This window comes from Pinus tabuliformis, chromosome 3_1 (assembly GCF_031772625.1).
Source record: "Pinus tabuliformis cultivar Carrire ecotype Pingquan chromosome 3_1, CPIR1, whole genome shotgun sequence".
Classification (NCBI taxonomy): Eukaryota; Viridiplantae; Streptophyta; class Pinopsida; order Pinales; family Pinaceae; genus Pinus; species Pinus tabuliformis.
The window spans coordinates 121,565,229-121,583,931 of NC_142301.1; the positions used below are offsets into that span (position 1 = coordinate 121,565,229).

General features: G+C 41.0%; 1 protein-coding gene across 5 annotated transcripts in view; it reads left to right on the top strand.

Annotated features, from left to right (window-relative positions):
- LOC149186062 (peptidyl-prolyl cis-trans isomerase FKBP16-4, chloroplastic-like) overlaps positions 1-18,703 on the top strand; it is a 219,715-nt gene that overhangs the window by 177,690 nt on the left and 23,322 nt on the right. The window contains exons 7-9 of one of the 5 annotated variants that reach the window (XM_089410886.1): positions 3,111-3,200; positions 3,541-3,618; positions 3,789-4,218. In XM_089410886.1, coding sequence (XP_089267012.1) covers positions 3,111-3,200; positions 3,541-3,618; positions 3,789-3,902 — 282 coding nt within the window. In that variant the 3' untranslated portion in view covers positions 3,903-4,218. Of the gene's footprint in view, positions 1-3,110; positions 3,201-3,540; positions 3,619-3,788; positions 4,219-18,703 lie in introns of those variants that run through there. The other 4 variants (XM_089410885.1, XM_089410882.1, XM_089410884.1 and 1 more) reach the window with 4 other exon arrangements.

Sequence of the window (18,703 nt, forward strand, 5' to 3'; positions counted from 1 at the left end):
TTGTTTTGAAGTTGAGATGCAAAGAGTAAATTCATCTCCAATCCTGGCACATGCAACACATTAGTTGCTTGAAGCCGCTCTCTTGCTTCGGTTTGAAAGACTACAATACCTCTTCCTACGGGGGTACACTTCGCCTTATTTCTGATGGTGATCTGAAAATTCATCCTTTCTTCTTGATAATTTGAAAAACATTCTCGAATTCCTGTCATATGCCAGGAAGGTCCACTATATATATATAAAACCTTAGAGGAGGTAGAGCTTGCTAGGAAAGCGACTTCTTCTTCCAGTCGGGAAGCTAACATAGAACAATCGTGATCCATGTCCCTCGTGCTTTCTTCTGGAAATCTGTGTGAGTCCCTTTGAGTTGATGCCTCTGCATCATGCTCCTGACCTATAGCCGATTCTTCTCTCCTGTTGCTAGATCTTTGCTGATACCATGTGAAAATTTCTAACCCGAAATTCTACTGCAACAATTGATTTATTTCACCTACTTATTCTTCACAATAAGTTATTTACGAAATTCCTTCCACAAACATTAAAATAAATTCTACTGCAGTTATTTACACAGAGAAAAAATACATGCACAAGAACTAATCACATCAACACAGTTCTTTTTGGACAATTTTCCTAGGAAAAACCCAATGTGGGAAAACTGGTGCGTCAGATGAGGGTTTTATTAATCTTCAGTGACAATTGCTTTACAAGGAATGATTTTATAGAACAACTGAGAGAAAACACCTGAGACTTTCCCCTGGAAACTTTTTGACACCCTAAAAACCCTTCTCCCACTTCAACGTCCCCTCTGCGTCACTCTACGTGGTTCTGCGTCAGCCTGTGTGAGAGCTGCATCTCCCTTGGACTGCGCCTCCCTCTGCGTTGTCTCTTAATACCCCTGCGTCACCTCCTCCTCAGTCCCTGACTGCTGCTGATGCCCTCCTCTTCCTCCACCCTGCAACTCTCCCTCTAAAATCAATCTCCTTCTCTTTGAGAATCGATTTTCCTCTGGATATTGAGTATCTGCCGGTGTGTCTCCAAATGATCCTCAAGTGTTCTCTTATACTTTTCTTGTTGATGAATCAATGACCGAGATTAAGTCTCTAATCAATGGCTAAGATTAAAACAGACTTGATTCTCGTCTTTTAGAAGCTTCTCACCCTTATTTTTATTAATATCTATTAATATTTTTATTTTCCTAAGTTTAGACTTTGGAACCTATTAAAAATATTAATTATTTTATTAACTCCTCATCTGGGTGGAATTTCTCCAAACAATTTCTGGGTCTTGGAGATCTCATGTGTCTTAGCCTCTCCACCAAATTTCAAGGCTAGAACACATCCGATGCTACCCAAAATCAACATGTTTCAACTTCGCCAATCTAGAGTTGATGTCCTACTTTTTTGCTTGAAGGATTGGCCCTTGCAACTCCTCATATATAGCACTTTTGTACCCTGAACCCACAACAACAATAGCATCACACATTGGCTACTAAAATGGATTGGTTTTGGTGATGATGAGAGTTAAGTTGCTCTAGATAAAACACCTCCCCATAACTCTATTTGCTTTTTGCTTCTTCTTTTTTTAACAACTGATTTTATGGAAGGTTGTGCTCCATGTCCTGTTCATGGAACAAAAAATGATGACTTTCCACTCCTAGTAACATTAGCACTAGCAGGTGACACTGTGGAGCCCCTCCCACTACCCTCAGCCTCAAAATAAGAGGAAGGTATCTCGAAAGATCTACTTGCACATTCAGCCTTGTTTCTTTCTGCTTCTTCCTTCTTTCTGTCTTTTTCATCAATTGCTTCAAGAGCTTTTTGTATAAGCTCCGCTCTAGAAACCGTACAAAGCCCAACATCATGTCCAGGGTGCCTAGCCAAGTGGTATTTCAATCATGTAACCCCTCCTGTCATCTTGGTCCCATACAATTTGCATGATAGATATGCCTGATTTGTCCCACCATTAGGCTCCCCATACTTCCAAGATGGGTCCAAGGCTTTTGGCATATTTGTAGTAAACTAATTCAAACCTAGGGCACCAAAAAAACAAAAAATTGGCATTAAACGCCCATACACAAAAAATAGTAAGCAATAACCACCTCATTTTAAAAAATATTTTTTTTTACTACATTATTTGCAATAAGAAGGTGTATAAGAAAGTTACAAAAAAATGAAGTTTGTTGTCCAAATATGGAGAAAACCCTTGCATTGACTCATGGGCATGAAAATCATAGCAAATGGAAAAAAAACAAAGAAGCAAAATGTTGGTAGGCAAAGAGGCAAGCAAGACTAACCCTAAATCTATGAAAAAAATTATTAACATAGGGGTTTTTAAGAACATCCCTGTTAATGGAAGAAATGAAGTTTGTCTCACTGATCTTCAATCTTTGATCCACGTTTTTTTTTAGTTGGTGGTGATAATGGCTATGTGATCTTCAATGCCTCCTTGAAAACCACCATGAAGCTCTTCCCCTTCCTTCTCCAAGACTAAGAAACCAAAATGAGCAACTAAAACTACCAAAATCACTTTTGTAGCCGCGGCCCAGCCTGCCCAGCGATATTTGAGGTCGTAGCATGATATTTTGCCGAAATATTGGCAATATTTCAAAAATATCGTGATATTTGCAGGCAAGAAAATATCCTGATATTTTCTCGGTTATATTTGGCTTGTCGAAAATATCACGATATTTCTGAATATCACCAATATTTCATCAATATCGCCAATATTTTGGTAATATTATCAACACTGGTTTGCACTTCCCTTCCCCTTTGATCCTATGAATGCCTGATAGATTCAGAGTTAACTCAGATATATGCTGAAGTACCCAAATTGAAAACGCTGTAAACAAAACATAAAGATCATGTTCATTAGTTTGATTAGTTTCTGCAGTAGTATGCGACACCTTAAAGAAAGTATACATTTCTGCATTTTGTGAAACTTTAATGTCATCTCCCGAGAATCGAGATATTTCCCAATATATTGAGGCTTTGTACTTAATTAGGACATTTTTATATATGGCCAACTTTAACTTGGCTAACCGGAATGTTTCTAGAGTACATATGTATTGTTATTATCTTTGATCGAATTAAATTGTTCTGTATATTTATTTGCAGCCTTATGGATTTGATGTGGGTGCATCTGAAAGAGGAGCTGTCTTAAAGGGATTGGACTTGGGAGTTCAAGGGATGCGAGTTGGAGGCCAGGTGAAAACTGTTAGTCTTTTCTGTGAATTTTTATTATATATATATATATATATATATATACTGGGGTATTACTGGAGAGGGTTGTTACGACAGTTCCGCTGCTTAGATGCACATTAGCTAGATGAATGTATACTCTTGTCAATATAGTTTTCAGTATTATCAGTGGACAAAAATATGTGCATATATCGTTTATGTATCATTGTTTCAGCACATTATACAGAGACAAGAATTTGAAGTGTGAAGAAAAAGAAAGAGTAGGAAAATAACCAAAGTTTCAGTGTATATCAAATTTTGGAGTTTGAACCTTTAGTGCTGAAATTAAATGAAATTTCGCCTGCAGCGCATACTTATAGTACCCCCAGAGCTTGCATATGGTAATACAGGAATTCAAGAGATCCCACCAAATGCGACTCTTGAGGTAAAGTTCTATTCTTTTTGTTGTGGGTATTGCATTGCAGGCTGGTTACTTTATATGCTCTTTCAGATCTTCGAAAAAAGTGTCTTAGGGGAAAACAATATTATCCTTTTTTAAAGATATCTTCACGATTGTAAATTGAAGTTCATTCTTCAAGCCATATCTTAAATCAGGATATTGTCTCAGAAGAAAATGGTCTCAGGTTTGAAAGTCGGCATAGGCTGGCCCTTTATAGAGCCACCACTATACTAGTATGGCGCTCCAGAAGGGAGAATCTGCTAAATTAAACGATAATAAGTGGACTGGAGTCTTTTCCCTTTAGCACCGTGAATTCATCATTCTTGCTTTTGCTTGTAATTTAGGCTAAGGAATCTACATGCTAACTTTGGTACCCAAGCTAGGTTTGCAGTTTTACCATGCCAAGGAAATATCGAGCAAATTACTTGTTAGTCGATCCCTAACAAATTCTATACGCATGGAAGGAATGGTTTCCAGCATTGAGGCTTTTGTTTCTATAATTATATGGATAGCCTTCACCTTAAACGTTTCATAGGCTTATGATGCTAGAAAGAAGTTTATTGTGGTATAGCTTGCCACAATCCCCACAGAAACTCTCCCTGAAGTAGATTTATTTACCATAATTCTTAATTTTTGTTTAAATTAAATTATATGATATAGCAATTTTTTTTTTTTTTTTGTGAATTAATACTGTATTACTCAGAAAACAGATTTACATGGATTTCAAGCTTGATCATTGTGGGTAAAAAACACCTCATCATACTGCTACTGACGCTCAAAGACACAGAAGAATCCCATGATCACGTTAACATAAAATCAAGGCCAAAGATGACCTGTCTCCCTGCCCTGCTATTCTAGACAGAAACAAACAGAATTTCTCACTGAAGACCGTTACTTACAACTTTCACACAGGCAAAAGCCCACCAGAAGTTCATATGAGACCTTACAAAAATATCGTGACAACGGTACAGATAGGCAGTCAGGGACAGAAGTGCTGCATCCATCTATATCCAAACACCAAAGATTTCCAAAAGAAGAGACAAATGCCCAATAGAGTGGGCCCAAAATCCCCACAGACAACCAAGATAAATAGAGGTGCCACATCCAGCCATTTCCAGATAATCAAGATTACAAAAGAAATAAAACATTGCCCAACAAAACGAACCAGGGCCGTCAAGTAAAATGCAGCTCTGTGACCAGACTAAGCCGACACAGCCTGCAAGCCAAAAGGATAACATGTAATCCGCATAAAACAGACCGAGACCCACCGAGAAACCACCATACTGCGCCACACACCATCCATGTTCACTGGTCATTTTCTGAAGACGAAATATTCACTGGAACCCTCGCACTAGAACCAAGGGGATCCATCAAGTCCCCACATCCGAATCATAGGCAATAAAGCTCTCCACATGTGGTAGGCGGGAGTCAATCCTATCCAAGCAAAACCTATGATTCCTGAGCATCCTCTTGATATCCTCTAGGGAAGCAAAAATATTATATTTCTCCACTTGCTTATCCCTCAATACCAGGCCCAACAAGGTCTTCATTTGCCAATGAAGAGCCATAGAGTTTAGGTACTGCTTCCTTCTTCCCCTGGCATGCCTCGGGTCAAGTACCCATACTGACATGTCCTCCAAAAGCCCGGAATCCGAAAGGGATTGCCTTTTCTCCCTGTTAGTTTTGGTAGCATCGGATAGTGTTCTAGTTTCGACAGTTGTCAGAGAGGCTAAAAAACACTAGGACTCCAGAACCCAGAAAATGTTTCAGGGAAATCTACCTAGAAATGCCTTAATTAAGTTAATTAATCAGTAATTAAATTTTTTCGAAGTCTAACTTAGGGAAAATGATTAATTAACAACAATTAATTGAGGAAGGTGAGATTTCTCTAGAAACTCACACAGATCGACTAGGAAATGATCTCAGCCATTGATTAAGTTTTAATCTTGGTCGTTGGAGTCCCAACCAAAGGTTATAAGAAGTCGTCGATGGGTAGATGGAGAAACACACTTGGAGAACAAGTTTTCTTGTGCAAGTCGATCTTCCACAGAGCAACATTTTGCTGAAAAAGTTCGAGCTAGAGAGGGGACGTTAAGACAAAGGGGTAGACACAGTGAGTCCAGAGGAAGTCTTCTAGTTTCGGAGAGTCAGCTACAGGAGGGCCGAGTTTCCTCAGTGAGGTTGCGTAGGCCCAACATAGAAGCTTTGGAGGCAGAGTTCGATTTGGCCAGTCAGAGGGTCAATTTAGTTATTGGAGGCTGGGAGAATTTATAGAAGGGGCCAACGAGTCATTCTTAGAGGCTGAATTGGGTAGACCGCTTGATCAGTTGCAGTTTCTAGGCAGAGCATACAAGTGCCGTGCATGTTTGATGCAGGGGTTTCGTGGAGCCCAATATTTGCCAGTTTTGGAGCTGGATCAGTGCCTGGTGAGACAAAATTTGTCTCACTATTTTTTGTGGCCAGTTTCTCCAGTAGATGATTGCCAATTTTTGGGCATCCAATTGTACTCAAAATTTCTCATTGCTGCATAATAATAAAACCCTCAGCTGCTGCACCGGTTTTCTCACATTAAGTTTTTCCAGGAGCTTTTGTCCAAAATTAATGATGTTATATTTTTGTGTGTATGCTAGTGTTTTCTCAGATTCCAGTTTATCTTCTATAGTATTTAAATTGGTGAAAATTGTAGTTGTGAATTATTTGTTGTTTATTGTAGCAAATAAACTACTAATTAATTTACAGTTAAAAGAATAATTTCCAGTTGCTGTAATAGTTAAAAAATTTCACATGGTATTAGAGAGAATTTGATCAGACATGAAGCTCAAACGCGGAAGGAAGAAATCGTCCAGATTCAGAGGGAGTGTGGTAGTTCGATTTCTAGATTTGTGCAGAGGTTGGCTTGGTAGTTCGAACTACTGGGCAGAGGGTTTGATATTTCGAGTGCAGGTGGTAGGAAAAATTCATAGAGTCCATTAGCAGTTCCAGCAGGTAGTAGTAAAGACGGGAAGCAATTATAGTAGAGTAGATCAATATTTTCGCTGAGAAGATTCCTTTGTTTGGGTGCAACATCTCTGTCAACCCAAACTCACACTTGGAGAGTTTGGCATAGAACTGCTGCTCCTGTAAGATGCACAATAGTGTCTCAATGTGCTGGAGATGCTCCTCCCAAGTCCTGCTGTAAATGAGAATATCATCAAAGAATACCAACACAAACTTCCTCAAGTGACTACGGAAGATGTGATTCATGCAAGATTGAAATGTAGCGGGGGCGTTGGTTAGCCCAAAAGGCATCACCAAGAACTCAAAGTGCCCATAGTGACACCTGAAGGCGGTCTTGGGAATGTCCTGCTTCCTCACACGAAGCTGATGGTACCCAGATCTCAAATCAATCTTTGAGAAGAACCGTGCTCCTCCTAACTCGTCCATCAACTCATCGATCCTGGGTATGGGGTACTTGTTCTTCAAGGTCTTCTTGTTTAGGGCCCTGTAGTCAATGCACATCCTCAATGTACCATCCTTCTTCTTCACCAACACCACAGAAGAAGCAAAAGGACTCGTGCTCGGTCGAATGTGCCCAAGAGCCAGCAACTCCTGGATAGCCCGCTCAATCTCATCCTGATAGGCCTTGGGGTGCCTATAGGGGGTGGTGATCACTGCCTATATGCCCTACTCAAGCTCGATGGTGTGCTCAAACCCCCGATCCGGTGGCTGTCCTAGTGGAATCTCCCCAAACACTATGGCATACCGATCAAGGATGGACTGTATCTCTGGATGCACCGTCTGCCCTGTAGTCCCTGCCTCTGATGCATGCAACTCCACTGCCCACTCTATGTCTCCCTTCCGGAAGAATGCCTCCATCTGATGAGCCGACAGTGGGACAGAGTCTGAGGCGGATATGTGCTATCCCCGTATCTTCTCATGCCTCCCTGTCTTCTCATCATCCCACTCCATCTCTAGGGTCTTCCAATCTATCGTGACCTTCCCTAAAGTGATAAGCCACTAAACACCCAGTATCATGTTGGTGTCCGGAATATCGACCACGAAAAAGTGGTCAGTCAATGTGTAGGTGCCCATTGTCACTGAAAGCTCTGGAACATAACGAGCACACGTCATGGTCTGATCTCCTAGGACCAAGACTGAAAACTCATTGAAGCTCTCTGTCTGTATACCTCTCCGCTTAACCATGTGTGCAGCGATGAAGTTGTGGGTCGCCCCATTGTCAACCAAAACTGATACTCGTTGGCCACAAACTGTCCCTCGTACGCATAGCGTCAGATACTTGGGAACTCCTTGCAATGCTGCAAGGGCCCCTCCGGTGGGTGCAAAAGATGCACCACCTGCTGCTGGCGGTGGAGGTGGCAAAGGTCCCTGTACGACATGGCTATCTCCTGCCTCCACATCATCCTCGTCATCCTCTTCTCCACTGCTCTCGGAGAAGACCTCAATAAAATGTGCTTTGCCAGCAGCACATCTATGTCCCGGTGCCCATGGCTCCTGACATGTGAAGCACAACTGCTTCTTCTTCAGCTTCCTCCTGACATCGTCATCAGCAACACATCTATGTTTCGGTGCCCACGGCTCCTGACATGTGAAGCACAATTGCTTCTTCTTCAGCTCCCTCCTGACATCGTCATCAATCTGTACTTGTCCTGGATTCCCCTTTGGAGGTGGAATCCTCACATCCTTCCCCTTAGACTGAAAAGGCTGTCTTTGGGGGTAAGGTGTCCGGGTCCTGGGTAAGACATCCTGTAAGTCCTGGGTCCTGCTGATAGCGTCCTGGAGTGTGGTTGGTCTAGTGGATCGGACTAGACCCCGAAGTGGCTCTGTTAACCCCTCAACATACATATAGACCCTCCCTGCCGTGGATAGGTCTGGCACCATCACGGAGACCCTCAAGGAATCTGCAATGTAGGTCTTTGGGCTCCCTGTCTGTTTGAGCCTCGTCAACTCAACAAAATGCTGCTCTGGATCCCTCCGATCAAATCGCTCCATCAATCTCCTGGTAAACTTCGCATATGTCGTCACTGTAGAGTGCCTGAGTGTAACCATCCCATGAAACCACCAATCCTGGGCCTCACCATCCAAATGCAATGTTGCCACCTTGATGGCCTCTGTCTCTAACATCTGATTAAGTTGGAAATAAATGTCCAGCTTCTCCACCCAAGACTTTGCCAAACTGTTTGATGAACCATCAAACGTAGGCAAGTGGAATCTACTCGCTGCATGGTGGGTGTCACCATCATGGTAATGCTGGTACCCTCTGTGATGGTCGCGGGGTCTACTATCCTGTTGGAGCTGAACAAAATCTCTAAATGAGAGGGCTTCCCTGAACTCCTGCCCATAGGCCTGGTACTTTGCAAAATAATCGCCCATATGTCCGGGCTCTGCCTCCTGCTGGGCTACGACACCCGTGTCTGCTCCTAACAAAGTCGGCATGGTAGAGCGTGTAGGGGAATGTGAGGCCACTTGCTGCACAGTATCACGCTGCTTTGGCAAATGGTGGGATGCGCCCGATCCCTCACCAACCCGGAAAACCCGTGGGCTCTCACGTTGTCTGGCCTCTACCGCCGTGAATCTCTGCCCCATCACCTCAATCTGCCTTGACAGATCTTGCACTGATTTGAGGAGCATATCTGCAAATCTCTTCCCGTCATCATCTGCCATCGGAACCTCCCGCACAGGCTCCCTCTGCTCTGCGTCCACCACAGGCTCCTCCTGTTCTGCGTCCACCACCGGAACATAGTCTCCCTCTCCGTAAGTGTTCTCCAACCTATGCCCAGTGTCTTTGTATCTCCGACCTCTGTAACAGATATAGGGGTTTTCCCCCGGTGTCATAAATTGCTAGCTCCACAGGGTGAGCCAGATCTATGCTCTGATACCATTGTAATATTCCTTATCAGGAATATTCCTCAACACAAGCAAACTCCAACCAGAGATGGACTGGGAGGGCATTTACCAGATATGTCGCCTCTGAAAAGAGGATGAGATCCGGAGGCTACTTGGCCCTTTCCAGACTCTGTCTAAGAGTATAGGAGAACACATAAGTGGTATAATAGCCGAGAATGCTCACAGAGTTGCAAATAACAATGGTGCAACATATAACAATATAACCATAAGCAGATACTCAAGAAATGTAGAGAGAAATGCTAAGCCATTTCATTATACTAATTAATAAAATGAGTACAGGAGGTGATCAGAAAGATGGCACTTCGACTTGCACAAGGCAAGTGAAGATATACACTCAGAATAACAAAGGAATGGCCCCTCTTTGAACTGTGTCCAAGCTGTTGGAGAACTGCTATGTTGCTGCTGCTGCTAGAAATCAAGTGAGGATTTGGGGCTTCTCCCCTCCTTAGAAAAGGCTGAAACTTTGGAATCAGACTCTACTCAAGAAACCCAGAAAAACCCAGAAAGCTTTTTTGAAATGGCCGACCCCCAAAAATCACCCCCTTGGGGTTTTGCGCAGTCCCTCATTGCTCTGCGCTGCCACTGAATGAAACCCTCCACAAATCTGCCTGAAACTCCTGCCAAAGCTCTCCAATATGCAAGGGTTGATCCCCTGCTCTATCTCTCAGCACAAATCCTCCTGCAAACCCTCAACCCAAACTCTTGCCAGAAAGAACTGCGTCCCTCTCTCAATGTTGCACAGTGCTCCAAAACGCTGATGAAACTGCTGCTGAAATGCTGATAAAACTACTGCTGAAATGCCAATGGAAATACCTTGCCCTCACAGGCACTCGAAGTCCCCCGGGGCTAAGGGTGAGATCTCCTAACGGAGACACTCAATGCACTAAACAGTGCTGCAGACTAGCTAAATAGCCAGCGTGCTCTAAGTCGAAATGACTATCACAAATGCTCATAACTGAATGATCAAAATGAGGGGGCTCCTCTCTCTTTTATAGCCTTTGCCTCTCTCAATCCCAAGGCTCGCCTCCTCTTGCGTGATTCCCCTCTTGCCACGTGTTTCTTCCCTCATGCGCAGTCCCTCCATGTGTTTGCTTGGGCTCCATTTCTGTGTCGCCCCCTTTGGCCCCCTTAGATCCCCTTTAAGTCACAACGTTGTGCTACTAGGAAGTGACTTTTTATTATAAAAGTGAGTTATGTCCCCCATCCTCACTTTTTTATTTACAAATAACTATAGAAGGAAAAATTGAACAAAATCAAATATTCCAATTAGCCATGGCTAATTATGAATATTACAAATTTCCATCCTAGTTTCGAATTTTTGCAGAGATGGCCACAATTGGGCTTAGAGATCACGATAGGTTGGAGGGAGCCTCCAACTATGTCATCTGGAAGGCTAGGATGTTATTCTTACTAGATGATTTTGGCATGAAGACCTATGTAGAGAATGATGTGGTAGAACCTACTGATGTAGGTCAACTGAAGGAATTCAAGAAGGAGATGGCCAAGATGGAGCGAATGATCCTGGATGTAGTCTAGGACCATATCGTCTTGCATATATCAGCCAATAATACGACCATGGAGATGTGGGATGCTCTTGCACAGCTATACCAGAATCCTTCTGAGCACTGGAAGATGTTCTTGAAAGAGAAGCTCAGGAACATAAGGATGTATAATGGTGAAGGCGTTGATCCCTTTCTCCCCAGAATTCAGGAAATCTGGGATCAACTTGCAGTTGTAGGAGAAACGCCTCAAGATACAGAGCTTGTGCATTTGGCACTGAACAGTGTCTAAGAGGATTGAGAGATCTTTGTCCAAGGCATCTTGGGACTCAAAACTCTACCTAGGTGGGATAGGATGTGGTCAGACTTGCAACAGGAGGAGATGAGGCGAGCACTTGTGAAGTCCTATGTTAATGGCAACAATAGTAAGGGTTTGAGAGGTGAGGAGGAAGTGTTGGCATTATGAACACAGGTTTGGCGCTATGACACAGGGGTTTTCCTTGATGGCAACTCACTCAAATGACAGATCACAGTTCAGGATCACAAAATGAAAGAAAAAGAGGTATATGCAGGTTCCCCTTGACCAAACTACGTATACACACGGGATTGCAGACCAAAAGGTGCGTATGCGTATACACACACTTTCACGCAAGGAAAAGCACGTACATGTTGGAAAACTTGGTTTTGGTTTGTGGTATTTGGTCCGTGGTATTTTGACTCGTGGTATTGATCCAAGGTATCTTGACCGAAGTATTGACCCCAGGTATTTGGTCTAAGGTATTGCTTCTAAGTGGTTTTGGACCATGGTATTGAGTAAGGCCTAAGACTATAAAACGAGGAGGAGATCATTAGGCAAAGGCATTCAAGTATTGAATATCTATTAAAGAGCAAGATCTAGAACACTGGTGATTGGGTTATGGTGCATAGCTGGATCTGAATCAAGGAGGAACCTGAGCGCTTGAAGAAGGATAACTTCTATTTATGGGTCAAGATCTTATGGCGTGGAGAGAAGTATCTTTATGTGGCTTTTGATATTTTATATTTGGCGCATGTTTGTAAATCTGATGATCTGGGTATAATTGATGTCTGAATAGTTGAAAAGGGTAAATCATCTTTTACAAATCTGTACGCAGGTTCAGTATAGCAAAGGTGCATATACGCAGGTTTGCTTTCATATAACATCGTATGCACGCAGGTTCGACATATTGAAGTAGCGTACGTCTCATAAAATATGTTTTAGCTACTTCTGTTTACTGTTGCAGTGTTCTGGGTTCTGGTACTATTACTGTATTCTGGTTACAACATTCAGAGAAGTGATTGTTTGATTCAGTTTTGGTTAGTACAAGGGAGATTGATTGATACAGATATATTTTGATGTTTGATTGATGCTATTGATGGATTCAGTCTGAAAATTTATGAAACGTGGTCCCTGGAAGAAAAGAGCCTTCTGTAGGTAGAAAAGAGAAGGTTGTAGAAAAGAGAAGGTTGTAACCTACGTACTAGTACATCGGCTAGTACAAGAGATAAGGGGGTTGTAGCTCCCTTCCAGGAGAAGCTGGAGAATGAGAGAAGGTTGTAGCCTTCTCCAAGTAGAAGCCTGCGTACTAGTATAAGACTGCACCAGTACATAAATATTGTAAAAAGAAGTTTCTTATTAAAAGAAGATAGAGATGAATTGCAGCAGGTGGTTTTCACCCACATTAGGTTTCCACTTTATATCTTGTGTTTTTGTGTGTGATTGTCTGCTCTGTTTTTACTGTACTTGTTACTGCTTATATGGTTCTGATACACAGATTAAAGATCCATTGACTAAATAATAAGTTTACAAGGTATATGCTAGTTGCTCTAAACACAGTTGCGTATATACGCGAGCTACATTAACAGAAGTAGCGTATATAAATCTATTTATGGAAATGAAATATTGTTAAGTTGCTAATACTAATTCACCCCCCTCTCAGTGTTATTTCTAACAATTGGTATCAGAGCAGGTCCTTCAGAAGAAGCTTGATCGCTTGAAGGAAGATCTATCATCATGAGCAACTACAAAAGAGAAGCATCCATTAGGCTACCAATCTTTGATGGGAGCAACTTTGTCTATTGGAAGGTAAGAACCACAACCTATCTTCAATCTCTTGGAATAGAAGTTTGGGATATCGTGGAAGGAGGATACACATTTCCATCAGCAACTCCTATAGATATGGCAGGTAAAAATCAATATGAAACAAATGCAAAGGCTGTCAATACTCTATTGGGGAGTCTGTCACAATCAGAATTCGTCAAGGTTATGCAGCTCAAAACTGCCAAAGAAATATGGGACAAGATCATTCTAAGCTATGAAGGAGACGATTAGGTAAAACGTGCAAAACTACAATCTCTCAAAATTCAATATGAAACTCTCAGAATGCACAATGATGAAAGTGTAGCTAATTATTTCTTACGTATAGATGAGATTGTTAATCGCATGAAAAACTTGGGTGAAGAGATAAAAGAAGTTACTTTAGTTGAAAAGGTTCTAAGATCCTTGTCTTCTAAGTTTGAATCAAAAGTTTCTGCCATAGAAGAAAAGCAGGATCTTCAGAGTATTACTATGTCACAACTACACGGAATCCTAACTACTTTCGAAATGAGAAAAGAGGGTCCATCAGATATGAGAGAAGTCGCATTCAAAGCTTCAGGTAAAGGAGAACTCAATGAGTCAGGACATACGTCAGAAGGAGAGGAAGAATCAAACTTTGTCAAGAACCTTCAACGAGGTTCTGGAAGATTCAGAGGTAAACTACCTTTTAAATGTTTTTCTTGTGGAAGAGTAGGTCATTATGCTGCCAAACGTCCTCACAAAGATAAGCTTGATAAAGGTAAGGAATCAGCAAAATGGAACAAAAAACAAAGTGTAAATAAGAAGAGCTACTATACACATCAAGATAGTGATGGTTTATCAAATAGTGATGAAGATAAAAATAGTAATGATTTTAAGCTTCTGATAGCTTTTGAAGATGATGATTTCTTGGATGCTTTAGATGAAGATGGTCTCTATGAAAAAATTTCTAAACTTAAAATCTGTTTAGAAGAAAAGAGTATGATTATAGATACTCTGACATTCCAACTTGCTGCAAGGGAAAAACACAATGAAAAGTTAGAATGTGAAATTGTGGGTCTAAGAAAAGAAATTGAGAAAACAAAAGCTCTTAATCTTAGGTTTGCTAAAGGATCAGAAACTTTAGATGAAATTATCAAAGTCCAGTGTTCTCCTCTGATAAAGACAGGTCTTGGATATACTGAAGAACCATCTCAAGCACAGAAGCCATCAACCTCCAAAAGCTATCTTGATGCAGCAAGGAGAAGTGAACAGGTTCACAATCGTCAACAAATGCTTAAAGCAGATCACCAGGTAAATCGAGTTCAATCTACTTCAAGGATGAACAAAAGCTATAACCAACCACAGGTAAATCATTCTCAATTTCCTTCAAGAATGAATGTCAATGGAAACTACAATCATCAGGTCAGTAGATTCGATAGTCACAGGAATTTCTTTAATGGCCAATGTTTTTCATGTTATAACTTTGGACACAAAGCTACTCAATGAGTTGCTTACAAGACCATCATGACTAGAGAAGCACGAAACCAAAGGAATGTGACTGGGATCATGAAAAGGACCTACAATAACTTTACTGCTCTTGACAATGAAATAGAATGCTCTGTCTGTAACAACTTCGGTCATGAAGACTCTGAATGCAGGAGTAAATTTTGGCAAAAGGAGCAAGCTTCATTGGGTCCCAAAACATGGGAAAAGAAAGAACTGCAAATCGAAAGATGTGGTATAGCCTTATATGCAGAGGGACAGGAAAATCAATGGTACATCGACAATGGATGCTCGAAACACATGATAGGTGATAAAGAAAAACTTCAGTCATATAGTGCCTTAGAAAAGGAAAGGAAGGTCTCATTTGGAAATGACACCCCTGTAGTCATAAAATTTAAAGGCTCTGTTCTTTTAAAAGAAAAGGTCAAAGCTGGGAATGTTATGTATGTTGATGGTTTAAAGCATAATCTATTGAGTGTTAGTCAAATGCGTGATCAAGAAAATGAGGTAGTATTTCGATCAAATGGATGTGTTGTTCGTGAGCTTGATATAGGAGAAACAGTGATCAAAGGCATAAGAACTCCAAATAATTTATACATACTCAAGGGAAGACAACAACAATGCTATCTAAGCAAAAATGATGAACACTGGCTATGGCACAGAAGATTGGGGCATCTAAGCTTTCCTCAGATAAGGAAAGCATGCAAATACTTGACTGTTCGCGATCTTCCTGACATCCGAATTCTAGAAAATACAATATACAAATCATGTCAATTTGGTAAGCAAACCAGAACACATTTCCCTGAGAAGGAAGGATCAGCTAGTAAGCCGCTTGAACTTGTCCATATTGATTTATGTGGTCCATCAAGGAAAAAGTCACCTCGTGGAGAAGAATACTTTATATTGTTCATTGATGACTTTTCCAGAATGTGTTGGATAGGACTTCTAAAGCATAAAGACGAAGCACTTGAAAAGTTCAAAGCATTCAAGGCCTTGGTTGAAAATGAATCATATCGCAAAATCAAATGCCTCAGGTTTGATTGAGGAGGGGAATTTACCTTAGATGATTTTTTCGACTTCTGTGAAGAACATGGAATAAGAAGGGAATTCTCTACCGCAAGGACTCCTCAGCAAAATGGAGTGGTAGAAAGGATGAACAGAACTGTTCAACAGATGGCTCGTGCTATGCTAGATGAGTCTGGAACTCCTGCAACCTTCTGGGGTGAAGCTGCATTTGCTGCCATCACTATTCTCAACAAAACAAATGTTTAGGTAAACAACACTCAAACTCCTCATGAACTTTGGTATGTTAAGACTCTTACTGTAAAATACTTCAAAGTTTTTGGAAGCAAATGTTACATCAAAAGGACTGATGAAAAAGTTGGAAAGTTTGAACCTAGAGCAGATGAAGGCATTCTCCTTGGTTACTCTTCCTGAAGTAAATGATACAAGTGTTATAATAAAAGACTAGGGAAAATTGTTGAAAGTATTGATGTTGTGGTTGATGAAGTAGGCGAAATCCAAAGCAGGTAAAAACTGAATAGTGGGAAGAATATGATGATTATCCTTCCACATCAAATTAGACTAATGATAAAGAAGAAGAAACCAATGAAGCACCAGAAGAGCAAATAACGGCAGAAGAAAAGACTCCATCCAGATATGTTCAGAAAAATCATCTAGAGACTCAAATTTTGGGTCAGAAAGAGGTAGGTGTACAGACAAGAAGAACTATTACAGAAGCTTCAAGCTATCTAGCATTGCTTTCCTCCATCGAACCGCAAAATGTTCATGAAGCATGCAAAGCTGAATGTTGGGTCAAGGCCATGAATGAAGAGCTTGAGAAAATTGAAAAAAATAATACTTGGGAATTAGTTCCTAGACCTCATGATAAGAATATCATTGGAACCAAATGGATATTCAAAAACAAGTTGAATGAAAATGGGGAAGTTGTTAGAAACAAGGCTAGACTTGTGTGTAAAGGATATGCTCAACAAGAAGGTATAGACTTTGAAGAAACTTTTGCACCTGTTGCTAGACTTGAAGCCATAAGAATGTTTCTTGCTCTTTCTATCTTTCAGAAGTTCAAGGTATATCAAATGGATGTGAAATCTGCCTTTCTTAATGGAGATCTAGAAGAGGAGGTATATATTGAGCAACCAGACGGATTCATCCTTGGAAATGATCCAAAACTTGTATGCAGACTCAGAAAGGCGCTCTATGGTCTAAAACAAGCTCCAAGGGCCTGGTATTATCGTCTTGACAAATACCTTCATCACCAAGGTTTTTCAAAAGGATCAGCTGATAACAATCTATACATAAAAATTAACAATGATAAATTGCTAATACTTGTTGTGTATGTTGATGATATCATTTTTTGGAGTAATGAAGAAGCCATGAGTCAAAAATTTGCTTTGGTAATGAAAAAAGAATTTGAAATGTCCCTTCTTGGTGAGCTCACATATTTTCTTGGTTTACAAGTTCAACAAAATAAAGATGGTATTTTTCTATCACAAACCAAGTACCTCAAGCAGATCTTGAAGAAATATGGGATGGAAGATTCTAAACCAGTATGTACTCCTACGGTAACAGGATGCAGCCTTGGCGCAAATGATGAATCAACAATAGTGCATCAACCAACCTATAGATCTATGATTGGTAGTCTGCTCTATCTAACAAGTACCCGACCAGACATCATGCATGCAGTGGGAATAGTTGGAAGATTCCAAGCAAATCCAAAGGAAGCACACCTTCAGGCAGTCAAAAGGATTTTTAAATATCTTCAAGGGACACAAAACTTTGGTTTATGGTATCCCAGAGATACAGATCTTACACTTCATGCATATACAGATGCAGATTGGGCAGGAAGCGTGGATGACAGAAAAAACACTAGTGGTGGTGCATTCTTCATGGGTTCCAGATTAGTGTCTTGGTTCAACAAGAAACAAAGTTCAATTGCATTATCTACAGCTGAAGCAGAATATGTGGTTGCTACATCTTGCTGCACACAACTTCTTTGGATGATGCAAACATTGCAAGACATTCAAATCACTTGTACTCCACCCATCTCCATTCTATGTGATAATACAAGTGCAATTAGTATTTCAAAAAATCCTGTCACGCATTCCAAGACCAAGCACATACCTATCAAATATCATTTTCTCTGGGAACAAGTTCTTGAACAAAAGGTCAAATTGGAGTATGTTCCCTCCAAAGAACAGTTTGTTGATATATTCACCAAACCACTGCCCAGAGAGACATTTGAATAGTTCAGACAGAAGCTGGGAGTAGTTGATGCATCTTCTTGCCATTGATACTTATCTGTTTCAAAGAAAACTGGTGGTACGCAAGTTTCATGAAGCGTATCCGCGTACATACGCAGGTTGCTATGGATACAGTCGCATATATGTTGGTTTGAAGAATATTAGTGGGACAGACTCAGGATGAAAAGAGTTTGACATGGGTCTGACAGTGATCATCTGGCACAGGTTCAGGGGGAGCATATACTTCTAATAATGCATTGTTGGCATTATCTTAGAAGATCTTGGTACAATTTCACAACTGTTTTTGTTTCAGGTGGAACAGGTGCAGAAGGAGATCATGGTTGCTGGTCTAGATGGTGATTGACAGATGCTGCTGATGATTATCAGAGTCTTGTTTTAGATATTATGTCTCTATGTCATGTATATCTTTTATTATCAAGGTCATGTAACGACCTATTTTGTTTCCCCACTATGCCTGGGATGGATGATGTAATGTTCTTGTTTTACCATGTATAAACTTTTGGTGTATCCCCACTTGGTTGGGTGGATGAGTCAATCTTGGTATATCCCCACTTGGTTGGGAGATGGATGTATGTATGAGTCTTTGGTGATAGGAAGGTCATTTATGATGTATAGAGTCATGTTCTTCTTGAAGAACATCTTTTTGCAGACCTTGCTTACAGTTAGGGGGAGCATGATCAGCTCACTTCAGCATATCAGAGAATTCAGCATGCACTCAGGGGGAGCATAACCCTTTGCCCTTGATGACAAAGGGGGAGAGTAACTTGGGGTTGCCATCAAGTCCAAAGGGGGAGATTGTTGGCATT